Below are 15260 nucleotides of genomic sequence, written 5' to 3'. Positions count from 1 at the left end.
CTTTCTTGTTGTATACTTGTTATACCTATCGTATACTTATTGTTATTACTCCTCTTTATTTCATAGTTATAAGCTCTATTAACGCTCACCTCCACCCCAAAGGCTCAGGCGTAGGGGTGGAGTCGAGCTAGCCCAGATATAGTCTTTCAGTCCCTCTCTGATAAACAATACTACTCATAACGAAAAAGAGATAGATTTATTTAAAGACAAATATCGTGTGTACTGAATGACCAGATTCGAGCGGGAATGGGAAGATCAGACCAGACCGATTGATAGAGTTTCTACCGATACAGGACGACAGCTCGACCGATTGAGACAGGGCAGATGCGACCGATACCTCTTACGAGAGTTGCGAGAGACTGATTCCTGATTGCGCAGATGCAAGGCCTATATTCGCATTTTCATTGACCTATCCTTGCTTGCCTTAACCTTAACCCGATTACAGCCTTGACTGAACACTTGACACTATACTTTCATTCAAATCTCGATATTTAACGGAATCGGTATCGAACAAGCTAGGGATTCACGACTAGACTCAAGGACGGGATGAGAACTATTAAAAGAGATGGCGCACCAGGAAGTAGCTCTATTTACAGAAATAAGATTTGTGGACAGATGACCGGTTGAACAGCCGAGCCGATGACCGAGACAGATGCGAGCGGAGCACCTACACCTATGTGTATGCTGCCGACCCTTTGCCTTATTTCGCCTGAATATTCGCATCTTCATTTCCCTATGTATCTTTCCTTATCAAAGAGCTTGAAGAGGCCTTCCGCTTCACTAAAATGCCCTACGAGACAGACTCTGATTCAAACAAGGGATTCGCGAACAAGCAACTAAGCTAATGTAATGGCATCCGTGATAGATTCATTCACCGAAGCGATTGACCGATACAGAACGCGATTGATTTGATTCCACCAATTAGCGTTACCCGATTGCCACAGATACTGATTCCCGAGCAGGGAAGGAAGAGAAGGAATAGACTAATAAAGACAGGAGACAGGAATGGTTGGGCCGATACCGATGACCGTTAGCCAAAAGACGGATTCCATCAGACAGAGCAGACCGATGACCAAACAAGCAACGGATGAGCGTTCTCTGATCGTAGACCCTTGACTAGTAAAAGGTGCGCGTTAGCGCTATTTTATACAAAAAGTTTCTTGCTGGATGAGCTCCTAGCGCGAAAGCCATTTATCGATAGTTATACAAGGCGATCGGAGATCCCTACAGAAGATAGCTTTAAGAAGCCCGATGCTTAAACTCAAATTGCCATAGATCGCGATGAACTCATCAGATGAACTACTACAGGAAAGAAGACCAATTCGACCGAAGACCCTATAGACCGTTACAAGACAGCTCGACCGGGAAGTAGCATATCTTTCAAGAAAGAAATTTGGTTACAAGGTATTCGCCCTAATTGAATAAAAGCTATTTTGAATAAAAGAAGGGAAGCGGTTTTGATTGGATTGACAGATTGAGGACTAAAGTCATGCTTTACCAATTTCCAATACCTACTCTTGATCCTGCTGATGTAATTGTTGCATAAAAAGCTTTTATTTCTTTAGCACCTACAGTCATGCTGACCGAAGCACCTGTACTTCAATCGATGAAGCAAGGTAGGGAGATATCGATTAACTAAGCATGGGAGATATTCGCTAAACAGATAAGCGGGATATTGAATAAAAGAAGGGAACCGTATTCGTGGACAGATGAGCGTTTGGGACCGTTTACAAGAGTGAATACTGAAACAGACAATTCCAAATGCCCTCAGACAGATGCCACTAAACAAGTAAAGGACAACGGACAGTATTCGTGGACTGGGAAGAGCAACTCTCATTCAAGGAAGTGGACCGTTGACGACAGCAGGCCGGGAAGGACAGATGCTAATAAAAAAGCCGATTATCACATGTTTTTAGAGGCCTGACCCATCTGACCCCGTAAACTCGCGATATTTAGCAAATAAAATAGGCCATTCCGGACCTTTTCCTCATGTCGCTACCAGCTACAGATCAAATATGACCGGTTGAAGAAAGAAGAAAAGAACAGCTGCTAACACGGGCGGTAAGGCATATCTTTAATAGAAAGAAAGATATCGATTCCTTTATAGTTATAGTAGAAGGGGCTAGCCAACCCTTATTCTTGCTTATCGATATGCTTAAGAACCCAACAAGGCATGGCAAGAGGCAGAGCTCAAAGGAAGGAGAGATCTTTCATATAGATTGAGTACTGATTCCGACCGTTACAGATTCAAGATTCCCGGTTGGGCCGATTGATTAGACCGATGGCTGGAAAGGGGTTGGGGAATAATGAAAAGAAAGAAAAAGATTGACGAAGGGAGGACAGGACGGGAATGAACCAAGCATAAATGAGAAATTGCGCGAAAGCCGTTGTGAACAAGCAAGGGATGAGCTGCGCGAAAGAACTTGATTGATAAAGGAGCCCGTTCGGGCCCCCTATATAAAGGGCTTTAGCCTTTTCTTGCTCATTAGCGCTTTGCTTTACTAATATAATAGAAAGGGGCTGCTAGTTGTAGCGCGCTAGCGCCCCTATAGAGTAAGGCTCTTCTTCTGCGAGACTCCATCAAAATCCGCCACTCGTTGGTTGGTGTTCAATTCTTTTTATTGAGACTATGCCTTCAATTCCATTCTTCGTCTCCCTAGTCGCAGTATTCTTGCTCAACCCAACATGCATTTTAGAGTGCCGTGCCGGGGCGATAGGCGCGCCGCAGTCACGCATTCGAGCAAGAGCCTTTGCCTTTCTTCGCTATGTAAATAGAGGGCCGGAATAAGTTCAAGACCCTCAACAAAAGAATGGATTAAGGTGATAGAGTGTTATCAGGAGACGCTAGGCTTCGGAATTGAAAAATGGCTCTTTTTTTTGTCGTCAGCGGATTTCGCTCATCAAGTTCTTGTTTGATCTGCCGCTGTTAGAACACCACAATATTCGTCCTTTTGGGGTTAATGCTCTCAATGGTGAATCGATCATTCGAGATCCTTTTCCTTGTGCGAGGATGGAATGGAAGAAAAGTAATAAAACCTGCGATGGCTACTGAATAACCTCCTTTTACTTTCTCAATAATAAAGCCTTTGACCTTTGTATTCGTTCGCCAAATCTTGTTCAATTCCATCCAAGCTCGGTTTTGTCTTAATCTTCGTGGAAGAAGAAGAAGCGGTTCACCAGCCACTACATCTGTGGATCCCACCAAATCATTAAACCTGGCGGCTGCTCGCTCTTTGATCAGTGATTCACCGGCCACTAGATCGATGAAGAATCTCTCAAAAATCTGCTCTTTGATCAGTGATTCACCGGCCACTAGATCCAGGGATCCCACCTTATTCTCAAACCTGGTGGCTCGGTTGATTGGCACTCCTGTAGGCTCATCTTGCATACAAATTCTGGGGGTCCTAGGTCTTGCATCCACCAAGAACATTTCTTCCCTTAAGCGTAAAACTGAAGATTGTGAGGCGTTTCCACTACATAAAAAAAAAACTTGAATTAGATCTTGGAAATGATCGACTCAAATAGATGCTCATCATAAGCTTTTTTATTTTTTTCCTCCTCTTCCTATTGATCAGAAGCATCCAGCAGCGCCACGCCAGTAGAAAGAGTTAAGCTACTAAGCTAAGCTGCTGTTGGGGAACTCGGTAGAAGCGATTTGCCGCTTCTGCCTCTCTAGGCTTCACAATAGCTCCCCCCTATATAGAAAGAAAAATGCCAAAAAAAACGTTACTCGTTATCAGCGTATCCCAAGATTATTTTCATATAGATAGAGTTGGGGCCGCCTTCTCTGATATCCCGACAAACTTCTTCCAAAAATGGGAGTTCCCTCTTGTCTTGTTCGGCCACCTTCCACTTCTAGGTTGGTCTCCAGTTCGGCCCGCCTCTCGTCAAAGAAGTCGATAAGGGCTTCTTGAGGATTGTAGGCGGCCTTTTCGGCCAATGCTGGATTCTCCGAAAGGACTTGTTGAAAAAGAGAACAACATTCATGTTTCAGCTCCCGGATTTGGAGATCTCTATTCTCGAACTCGAGTAATCGGTTATACTCTTTTTGAGAGGGAGCTTGATCCAGGGCGGTTTGAATATTGTTCCAATATTCCCCCTTTTCTTTATCCAGTAGAAAGGGGGTCTGGTCCCTTTCGAGCCGTAAAATTCGATTCTTTATTGAAGACTTTAGACTCGAATTTTTTACAATAGAGGGTTGGTGGGAAGGTCCTGCTTCATCCCGCGCCACACTTGGTGGATTCACCGATGTGCCCTCCATTTCCGTTTCGGAAAATGGTTCTAATAAGACCCGCATCTCGAAGGAATCCTCCGTCCACGAAGACGAGCTTGATGGGCCGGAATAGGGAAGGATTTCCCCACCCGAAGCACACAGAATTAGCAAACCAGAAAGACCAGCATGACTACAACAACTACCTAAGCGAGAAACTAAGTAGATTCGTATAAAATAGCAAAAGAAAGAGATGAAAAATAGAATGATAATAAAGAAAATTCGAAAGTCGTACTTGTTATTCAACCGAAAACAAAAACGACGCAAGATAAATATCAAGCCCAAAATCATTATTGCAAAAAGGACGAGATTTTTACCTGTTGTCATTCTCTCAGTAACTTCCGCTCCTAGAAAACGTTCGCAAAAATCTGCTACAGAACTACCTAAAAGAATTAGTAAAGAAAAGAAAAAATGACGGATCCTAGGAAGATTTGTAGATAACACTCGAAGGAATTTCATGATTTTTTTTTTTGTAGGATCGCAATTTCTGCGAAGTCGGTGCCAGTAGTGATATCCTAATTCGGCTACCTCTCCTACTCACCAAGGCAGACATAAGAACCTAAACTATTGCCAAGGGAGACCGGAGTTCTCTTTGCCCCTTCACCTACTAAAGGATCAGTTACTGGAGTGCTTTGCTTCTCAGGGCCCTCCGCGTCAGAGTGACCCCGCCGGGGCGATCCATTCACCCGGAGTTAAAGTTTGATCCATTAGGTTCTTCGATTTGTTCGGAAAAGAAACGAGAGACAAGAAAACATCTTTGATTACGATTAAAAGGAACAATCTCAAATAGACCAAGATCCAATTTCGGGTCATTTCTTGGTGAACATGATCTGCCATAATCTCTTCGATCCCTTCATTTATGTGCCAGAATACAGAGAGATTTGGTAGGAAAGTGGAAGAGACTTTTTTGTATATGATAATCAAAGGGAGTGGCAAAGCTGCAGTAATTCTTTGGAAAAGCCCAGTTCTCTTTGTCTTCGAGCTTTCATTCCTCAATCCACTGATTTGTTCCTTCATATACCTCCCCACCAATAGATAGAGACAAATAGGAATAACCGAACCACGTCTACAAAATGCCAGTACCATGCAGCTGCTTCAAAGCCAACGTGATGCTCCTTGGTCAGATGACCGAGATATTGGCGAATACCACATATGATCGAGAAAAGAGTACCTATAATCACATGAAAACCATGAAAGCCAGTTGCTAAGGAAAAGGTAGAACCATAAATACTATCCGAAATAGTGGAGGGTGCTTGATAATATTCCATTCCTTGAAAGCCAGTGGATAGTAGAGCCAGTAAAACGGTAGCTACTAAAGCGTAAACTGCCCGTTTTTCCTTCCCCGCGAGTATAGCATGATGAGCCCAAGTTACGGCAGCTCCGGATGAAGGGAGAATAGGGGTATTTAGAAAAGGGATTTCCCGAGGATCTAAAACCCCAATCCCTTTTGGGGGCCAAATACCTCCGATCTCTACCGTAGGTGCCAAAGAAGAATGAGAAGAAGCCCGAAAAAGAGCAAAAAGGAACATAACCTCCGATACGATGAACGGAATATAACCATATCAAGGTCCTAATTGTACGACTTTGGTATGATGTCCTTCCAACGTGGATTCACGTATAACATCGCGCCAGCATACGAACATGGTATATAGGATAAATATGATGCCCAAACTGAGAAGTGTTGCACCCCCTTGAAATGGGTGCATGTACATCACACCTCCTACGGTGGTTGCCAAAGCTCCGAGTGAACCCGAAATAGGCCATGGACTTGGATCTACCAAATGAAAAGAATGCCTCTGAGATTCAATCATAAACCACTTTGCCTTGGTTGTATGTAAACCCCCCCTTCACCCCCACCCCCTAAAGTGGTAAAGAAGGGCTCTTTGGGGTCTAATTTTCTTTATATCTGACAGGACAAACAAATAGGAAGGGATGGTTCTTTCATTGCATTGATAGAAGTCTAACTAGAAAAAGATCTCTCTATTACTTTGAGAATCGTTGGTTTGACCGACGAACTACGTGGGAAAATGGACCTTCTTTCTTTGATTTTCAGCAAGCATTTTTTTAAAGTAAGAATTCCATTCAGTTCGGTTTCGGAAAACTTGTTGGTCGCGGATTAGTGCGTTCTGCACCGCCGACGGCCTAAAATAAAAGGCGCTGGTTGATCTCTCTGGTTGAGGCTGCATTCATTTATTCAACTTGACACGTGGGAAGGGCTTACTCTCCTAGTGGCTCGGCTTGGTCTCGCTCCCTTCAAGCACTATCCCTCCCCACTAGAGCGATTGAGAATCTCGAGAACCTTTCTGAACGTCCGTCTTCGCGGGGCGATTTGAAAAGGAGTATATCTTTCTTGCTTGTAGTGCCTTCCATTCCACTTTTCTGATCGAGAAAGAATTTCTTCCGGTCATAATGAGATTAAAAAACGATGTTTCCTTGGCCGTGTGGAACATGGATTAGCATTATGTCATTCCTACAAGTGATCCCCCATCCAGGATTGGAAGAAGTGCTATATGAGGACTTCGAGATCAAATAGAATATGTTTCTTTCCATTCCTCGTGAGCCACTTATTTCTCCGAAACAAGAGATCAATGTTATTTGACTCCTTTTTCCCAATAAGTCGACGACGTTACACCATTGGGATACTTCGAATAAACTAGAGTACATATAGGATACACCGGTGCTAAAACCTTTTCTCAAGATATCTTCCAAACTGTTGGGGTCGTTGCTCCGGATGTTGTTCCCCCGGTGTGAAACCAGTTGGTTCCGTAGTTTTAGAATTCTGCTGATCCCAAGTACTCCATCTCCATCATTGCATATGGGAATATAGAAAGTAAAGAGGAAAAGGCATGACCAGAAGAATTGTGTGAAATAAGTGAATTTATCCAGTTGAGGCATTCTTGATTGAGAAAAAATGATTCCCTCCAGACAGCTTAACTCCGTCAAGCCTGTACGAGTAGTGAAGAACTATAGTGAGTTGTGGTTGTTGACCAACGGAAAGCATGGAAAAAAAGGGAGGTTCCGAAGGTCCGAAAAGCCCTCACTTAAAATATGGGACATTTTGATCCCCCTTTCCTATCACCCCTCCCCCCCGGTTCTGGTTCAGGAAAGGGTCAACGCAAGGATCTTACTTCGAAGCAATCTCTGGAGTTTTCCCTTATCCGAACGGGTCTTGCAATAAAATAGGATTTCATATTGAGCTCCAAATATACGCTATTGGGATAGGATGGCTCCTACTAGCTCTCCCCCCCCTAAGAACTGCACGTGCGAGTTCCCCCGCATACGGCTCAAGTGGCGAAGGCCCTTTCCTTCGCGCTTGGTAAGCGCTTCGCTGTAGCCAAGCTTACTACTAGCCTTACTAATCTAAAGCTAGAGCCAAGCTTCGACCGCGACTGCTCGTCGCTTCTGGCCGCCTTATTCCGTCACCCGAGATCCAAGTCAGCACCGGCAAAGATCTCTTGATTCCCCGCGGCCGGGCCGGCTTAGAAGCAAGCTACCGAAAGCTTCTGGCGACTTGCTTCTACGCCCGGGCCGTCGCCTATCCTATCGGCTTGGAAGCAAGCTACCTGTCGCCTATCTCACGCCCTTTCAACTTTTTAGTAAGATAGCCCTCTCGGAGAAAAAGCGGATTTACAATCAGCCTGCTTGCTTAAGCCTAAGATTGTAGGGGAGCACCCTGATTTACAATCAGTCTGATCGTAGAGCACTTCTGATCAAAGATCAGCCTGATCTACGACCACCCTTTCCCCTTTGAATAATAATAAGGGCGTTAAGTCAAAGCTCCTTCCTTCAGCTGGGTGAGCCTTCGCTTTTTGGATCGTCTTCTGCCCAATGCGGTACCCTCCCATTTTTTGGTTCCCATTGGGTTTACCTTGTTCACAGGTCGACCCCATGGCAGCAAGAAAAGGTGATCTTGTGCTATACTCCGGTGATCTCTTTCCTACCGAGGCACGCAAACTCCCATCGTGTCCCAGATCACATTCCGTGAATCGAAAGGAGAAGCCTACTCATCCATCAGCTCCTCTCGTAGATCGGTGCGGTTTTACGAAGCGTCTAAGCACAGTTCACTCGCGTTGATCAATCAAGAGTTTTACCGCCACTCCTTAAGGTTACCTGTTGTATCATACACTTCTTGCAATGTTTCCCACGCTTCATACCCCCCTCTTTCTTCTTAAGGTAAGGTAAAGGGCCAGGCATGGTGGGGTAGGAGCATCCTGTCGGCAATCTTTTTGGCTTGACCAAGAAGTCTTATGTCCTCCGAGTCGCACGGCGTTTTAACCGAAAGAACTTCTTGCGCAATTCATGCGTTTCTGTTTTTATGACCAGAAATTGTTTCTTGATTTCCATTTCAAATTGTTCTCTGGACTTTTTATCAATATGAGGTGATCGTAACACAGTATATAAGACTCATGATTCAGGCAATCCAATCTTCCGTGTGTAAGGTGGAAGCCCCCAAAAATGGTTTTCAAAAAATGGGTGATCAAAAGATCGAATCACTATGCGTATCTTGGTGGTCGTAACTTTTGGTGGTCTTTCTTTTTGGCTGACTCCTCTTCCTGTTCTATTGATTAGAAGCATCCAGCAGCGCCACGCCGGTTTATAATTCGATTCTAAGTGGGCTAAGGCTCCCCTTATCCCCCCCTTTTCTTTCCCCCCTGGCCGTGTGTGGGCCACACTTCAGAAAGACCCTACGGGGGTCCTTCACTTACTTGTGTGAGCCCCCCGCCCGCTCACGCTCCTTACCAACAACCCGGCGCTTCGCCGCTGCACATTAGCAGAAAAAAGTGAGTGAATAGCCAGCTCCATGCAAGTTTATCAATCGGTTTCCTTTATCCTGTTGCAGAAATATGCAACTCAAGAAAAGACAGACTTCTTTGTGAATTAGAAAGCACTGAGAAAACTTGTGCATAGAACTTGCTATCTTTTTTTTTTAAAGAAATGGTTTTCTCCGCTATTTGAAGAATTTCGTTTGCATCTTTTGACGCATGCTCTTTGTAGAGCCAAATCTGGTTTGCGAGAATTTTTCTAGGTCCGGGTCCGGAACCAGAAGTGGTAGTTGGTGTAATACCGCTGCAGACGGGCCCGCCGCCTGAGAATTAGAGCAAGAAGCACTCTCGCGCTCTCGATCGGTAAGCGGTTGAGCGGGATGAGCTGCCTCGTTTTCCGCAAGAGATCGGGGGACAGGTTCCCCCAAGCCTCCTCCAGGGAGGGGCGAGTCTCAATTCGAGATCGAGAGAGATCTCCTCTTCAGATTCTTAGGAATGTACAGATTCACGCTCTGAATCTGAATCGCGAAATGAAAATGCTAGAGGCGGCTCGTCTGATTCAGATAGAATTAGATATCTTATTTTCTTTTTTTTACTAAAAAATTAGAGAATAAAAAAGAGTGAATATGAAATGTGAAATCGGATTTCCTTTTCGTGCCATATGCGCTTAGACTTTACTTTTTCCCCTTTTTTCGGGGACTTCAACGGGCCTATAAAGCTCATAAAATGGCAATTCTTCACGTTTTAAACCCAGAGACCAGAGCTAGTGACCAAGAAAGACCCAAATCACATAGAGAAAGAACGGAATTCATTCGAACCTACTTTCATAAAATCATCAATCGAAGATCTGATCAGATCTTGTGAATAAAGATTTCGTGGATGGATGGAAGGACCAGCTACAAAGAAAAAATTCTCTTCTCCATAAGCAATTACTTATGGCAGGATATCAATCTATCGAATTCGAGGTAGATCCCCAGAGCGAGCAGCAATTGCGAAAGATATAACAAGAGGGGCCGGATCTCTTTTAACAGTCAAAAGCTCGAAGCGAAAGAGGGCCGGAAAGGATCCGTAATTCAAAATGAGGGCACTCGCAGCATTGACCGGAAATGTGGTAGACCAAAGAATAAGCTAAGCAGACAAGAATAAATCCTTTCCCTCAGACCACATTAGCACTTGAGCTCAGAACATTTTTGGGAGAAGAAAGACTCACAAGGAGGTTGGGCGAGGTGCATCTAGAAAATAAGTTTACCACATTTTAAGGGACTACTGGTAATCTATGATAAGGGCTTTAACTGGGCTTCTTCCTAAAGAAAGAGGCGTCGAGGCGACCACTAATACACACTACACCTCTATGAGGGGGCTTAAACTGGGCTTATTCCTGAAGAGATATTTGGCGTTAAGACGATCACAACCTATGGAGACAAATAAACGAGGAGGACAGGCAAACAGAGATGGAAGTAGAGAGCTAACCTAAGCACAGGAAAAGATCCATTGAAAGAAGGGATTCGGGGAGGGAATGGTTGACGATTCACTACTATCTATCTAGTTCAGCTCACTACTTAACTTTCTTCTCAAAGACTTCCCACTTTTCAACTGAACTCGAAGAACTGAGCCTATTTGTGTCTGCTGCTTGCCACTCCGAAGTTAAGTTTAGGATTTACTTTCCATAGATTGATTGAGTCAGTGGGGAAGTGAGCTGATCTTGCCTTTGTTGATCCGGTTGAAGAGAGTTCTCACGATGTAGCTGAGTCTGTCTGCTCCAGTCTATGACCTACCGTTTGCTTTGCTAAGCAGTACGCCTAAGACAAAAAAGACAGGTGGCATAGCGATCCCTACCAATACGACTGGACACCGCATCTCGTCCTCAACTCATTCCGACACTGTGAGATCCTATGGTCACGCCTTAGTCCGGGGCTTTTGGGCATTATTAAGAAATGTGACTCTCCACCTATTTCATTGTGTGTTTACTCTCCTTCTGCGCTTATAGTATATAACGTAAGACTTTGCTCCGAGCCATCTTGTTAAGGAAGGGCGGCTAGGGTCTACTTTTCTCATCTGCTTGAAGCCTCTCACTCCTTATAGGTACCGACCTTAAGATTGAACTTTTGGGAAAGCTACTGCCTTCCATACTTTCATCGAATCTCGGATATCGATCGGTGCCTAGAGAGGACCCTTCTAAGGTTCAATTTCTCTGGATGCGAGGGGCATGGAAATAAGAGAATGAAAGTCAATGATCAGCTGCTTTCCCCGAGGTTATCCCACCCAGGCGGTAGCATTTAACTACCATCAAAGGATCCAACTATTTTTTCTAAATAGGGGTTCATCAAAGCATAACCGGGCTATTTTGTTTTGGACCAGCCAAGCCCCGGATGAAAATAAGGCAGCTTGAAATGCCAGCCCGAAGACCCATTCTGCCTGCTACAAATGCTTGATATGCGCTAGCCTATCCCGCATATGAGACTGATTGCTCCTTCTTGCTTAACGTAATGGAATTACCTGATATGAAAAAGACAGTCATGTTCACTGCTACTGCTTTTGCCTTTTACCGCTTATGCTTTCCGACAGTCAGACAGTCATGCCAGCTTTCCTGAAAAACCTGTAACCAGACCTCTTTCGAGCCATCTCTGCTTTGCCCGCTACTAGACCCGTCCCTATTCTCTTGAGAAAGAAATTAACCCTATTATATATGAAAAAAAGTCATTTATCAGAACCAGCCTCTATAACGACTCCAACCCCTTTGCACCACCACATCGGAATGCTTATCTCCTTCCTATTAAAGTCAAAACTGCATATCAGATAGTCCTACAGCCGAAGCCAGCAAATTCCATCAAGTTGAACTCTGACGGCGCCTTTGCAAGCTATACTCGGAAGATAAAGAGTTTATTGTGGCCAGACTCACTATTGAAATGTAAAGGATTTCACTTATCGAACGACTATCCTATTTACGTTATAAAGGACGATAGATACACTCTTTAAAGTCAATCGAATTCATTACTTCTCTGGCTCAACCCAAACAAGAGATAGAGATAGAAGTTTCTCCTTCAACTGCCTGAAGCTGCTAACTACCTGGCTACAGCTTACTACTAAGACTTTCTTTGAGCTTAACCTTCTCACTACTATCTATCGTACTATCTTGACTTTCTTCTCACAACTTACGTTCTAAAATCAGTTTCCTTTCTCACAACTTCTCCTTCTATTATCACTTTCTCACAGGCCGGAGATTGGATTCAATAGAAGAGAAGCCCCCTACTTCACTTCTTCACTCAACTAGAAGCTTCGTTGCCCCACCCCTACAGCTACAGTGAGCAACTATCGTATGAACACCGGCTTTCTTCCTTCAGCTTGAAAGCGGATGATGCCTAAGAGGGAGTCCCGCTTTGAGTAGAGGAGGTTGACTAGCTCAATTGATCTTCCCCACTTCTAACGACAGAACCGCTTGAAACAGCTTTCTACTGGCCTAACACTCGGCAGAAAATCACTTTCTCCTGAAGCTATCAAGCCCATAAACAAATCCTTTTCCTCACATCGGATTACATGATTCTGTGCTCACAGCTTCTCCTTTTCTTCCAAATTGAGTGGTGAGGGTGAGTTCTTGACTGGTTCGTGAGCTGCTATAGTTCTATTTGAACTAGAATTCCGCTACGCCCCTTCTCCTTCGCTTCAGCTTTCCCTAAAGCATTTCTTTGACCTAAGGCACTGAACGAGGGGAAGTTTACTTGTTCATGCTTCATCTCGAATTTTTCTGTATTCTCTTCACCTTCGACTGAACGACGGAACCCAACTACGTTGTTTCACCGCTCTGCTCTCTTTCTCCTGAAGCTACCCGCCGGCCTTTCCTTATTTTCAATGAGACGGAACTGAACTACTAAAGTTGCCAACTAACCTACAGCTCACAACGACAAGTAAACTTACCTCTTAAATATCCCTGGGGCTTCCTGTAAGGTCTTCTACTTCTACCCCTGCGTGAAAGCGTTTTGCTACAGGTTTGCTTGCCCGTTGGTTAGCTGCATCTGTTCTTTGAACATGGATGGGACCTCGACGGTACCGATTCTAAGTCATTCTCCAAGAGTATAAGTCCTTCTCCAAGCGGTTTCTATGCGCTCACAGCTGCTCCTTTACTTGACTAGCTCACAGCTTCCCCTGCCCTGACTCGAACGGATTGAGATGAAACTGCTTCTTCTGCCCACAAGGAGACCCCGTAGTAAGCAACCTTTGCGTAGAGGTAAGTTTTAGCTTTACTAGACTGAGATCTTTAGCTTGACTCTTTCTCCTTTCTCTTTTCTTGCGGAATGGGAAGGATGGCTAGTTGGAGGGTTGATCCTTCTCTCTTTGGTTATGAAATCTGAACTTCTTAACTCGACTCTCAGTACTATCGGTTTCGTCGCTGTCCTACCGCCTATGGTCACTACTATCGTAGTGCCTTCTGCCGCTAACCTTTCTCCTAAACTGCCTGTAAGTGAAAGCATTAGCTGGTACTTACTTGCCCTTACTTGAAAAAGTCCATATTCAACTCAAAGAGGGGAGGGGTTAACCTAATTAAACTAAACCAAGGTAAGACCCACCTTTACTAGAGCTGAGTTGCCTTATTTCCCGCGTTTTATAAACAGAGAATCAAATCCCCACTGCTTCCTCAATTACATTGACCCATACAAAGAAAACCCCCACTGACTCCTACATATTGAAATGGATACTTTCTTGGCTCGCGAACAAGCACGATAAACGAATTAGCTACTACTGATTCTTACAAACCTTGACTTAGTTCCGTTCGCTACCGGCCCTATTTAATGTTATATTAACATAGAGTTCCCGGGTGCAGTGTTTAAAAATAGAATTGATTTTCATTGACCGATAGGAACCAGAGAAAAGAACTGAATGGGCTCACCGGCTTGCTTCCTTCTGCTTGAAGGCAGAACTAATCCATATCAGAGTCAGCAATCATAGAACTTGAGTACCGGCCTACCCTTTCTAAGAGGACGAGGACCCTTCTACCTTGACTAGAAAACCGCAACTTCTGATTTGGTGCTGTCGATGAACTGGGCGTAGAAGCCCTGCCTTTCACACCGAACCTTGAAAGCGGCCTTAAACAAATCAATAGAAACATCAGCAACCACAGAACTCAGAAAGAGGACCATGCAAGCTAGAATCCCGCTAAGGAAGAAGGATGCAGGACCGTGAAAGCTCCTGCTAAAAGAAGGGATGCATTTTGGTAGTACTCGATTGAGCCTATTTCTAGCCTTCGGCTGAGAGGGATTGAGGCGTATTGAACCAAGGTTATGAAATGATTCAAGAGAGTCCACTTATTCAATATCAGAGAAGACAGCCAAAGAGAATCAAGAAATAAATCCAAATCAAAACTTTTTCTATCTTATCACATTCATTTCCCTTCAATTATATTTGAAGATTCTTCATGTATAAAATAGAAATGCTTTTAGTTCGATCTATTACTAATATATTTTTTTGTTCCGTACTTGTTATATTTGTTATATTCTAGTCAATCCAACCGGTTGAATTGTTGTTCATATTTAAATGAAATGAATCGAGATTGATAAGGAGTTGATCAATGATGCTCGAACATGTACTTGTTTTGAGTGCCTATTTATTTTCTATCGGTATCTATGGATTGATCATGAGTCGAAATATGGTTAGAGCTCTTATGTGTCTTGAACTTATACTGAATGCAGTTAATATAAATTTCATAACATTTTCTGATTTTTTTTATAATCGACAATTAAAAGGAGACATTTTATCAATTTTTGTTATAGCTATTGCAGCCGCTGAAGCTGCTATTGGACCAGCTATTGTTTCATCAATTTATCGTAATAGAAAATCAACTCGTATCAATCAATCGAATTTGTTGAATAAGTAGTATTAATATAGAAATTTGAATATTCATCAATTCAAATTAGCATGTATAATACGTAACGTATGATTATGTTTGCGAAAACGTAAGAAATCAATCAAAGTATCTTGGCCCTCTCTCATGAGTCGATCCAGAAGTAAATTGATTAGAAAAATTCTGGTAAGTCATTGATTCATCTAGTGTTTAGATATATGATTCATTTATAAATTTACTAGATCGAAATTTTATGACGTTTAAAAATTTATAGATCCAATGTCACATTCAGTAAAGATTTATGATACATGTATAGGGTGTACTCAATGTGTCCGTGCCTGCCCCACAGATGTATTAGAAATGATACCTTGGGACGGATGTAAAGCTAAGCAAA

At 43.5% G+C, this 15260-nt stretch overlaps 3 protein-coding genes across 3 annotated transcripts; all 3 read right to left on the bottom strand.

The window, feature by feature from the left end:
• Positions 1-2531: 2531 nt before the first annotated feature.
• Positions 2532-3672, bottom strand: LOC109122068 (small ribosomal subunit protein bS1m-like). The gene has a single exon (XM_019218227.2). The coding sequence runs from the start codon at positions 3428-3430 to the stop codon at positions 2927-2929; it is 504 nt and encodes a 167-aa protein (XP_019073772.1). The 5' UTR covers positions 3431-3672; the 3' UTR covers positions 2532-2926.
• Positions 3673-3688: 16 nt separating this feature from the next.
• Positions 3689-4652, bottom strand: LOC109122067 (uncharacterized mitochondrial protein AtMg01280-like). The gene has a single exon (XM_019218226.2). It carries the CDS (start codon positions 4595-4597, stop codon positions 3737-3739), a length of 861 nt encoding a protein of 286 aa, XP_019073771.2. The 5' UTR covers positions 4598-4652; the 3' UTR covers positions 3689-3736.
• A 631-nt stretch (positions 4653-5283) lies between these two features.
• Positions 5284-9259, bottom strand: LOC104878237 (cytochrome c oxidase subunit 3). Its single transcript, XM_059740451.1, is given in 3 exon segments — positions 5284-6066; positions 6373-6450; positions 6695-9259. Coding segments are annotated over 3 exon segments (1332 nt in total). The 5' UTR covers positions 7166-9259.
• Between the last annotated feature and the right edge of the window lie 6001 nt (positions 9260-15260).

Source organism: Vitis vinifera, chromosome 10, assembly GCF_030704535.1.
Source record: "Vitis vinifera cultivar Pinot Noir 40024 chromosome 10, ASM3070453v1".
Classification (NCBI taxonomy): Eukaryota; Viridiplantae; Streptophyta; class Magnoliopsida; order Vitales; family Vitaceae; genus Vitis; species Vitis vinifera.
Note: the sequence above shows the minus strand (reverse complement) of the source record. Positions and strands in the feature narration are given on the sequence as shown.

Excerpts from the sequence above, each read along its gene's own strand:
- LOC109122068 (XM_019218227.2), bottom strand. The coding sequence starts at position 3,430 with ATGTTCTTGGTGGATGCAAGACCTAGGACCCCCAGAATTTGTATGCAA.
- LOC109122067 (XM_019218226.2), bottom strand. The coding sequence starts at position 4,597 with ATGACAACAGGTAAAAATCTCGTCCTTTTTGCAATAATGATTTTGGGC.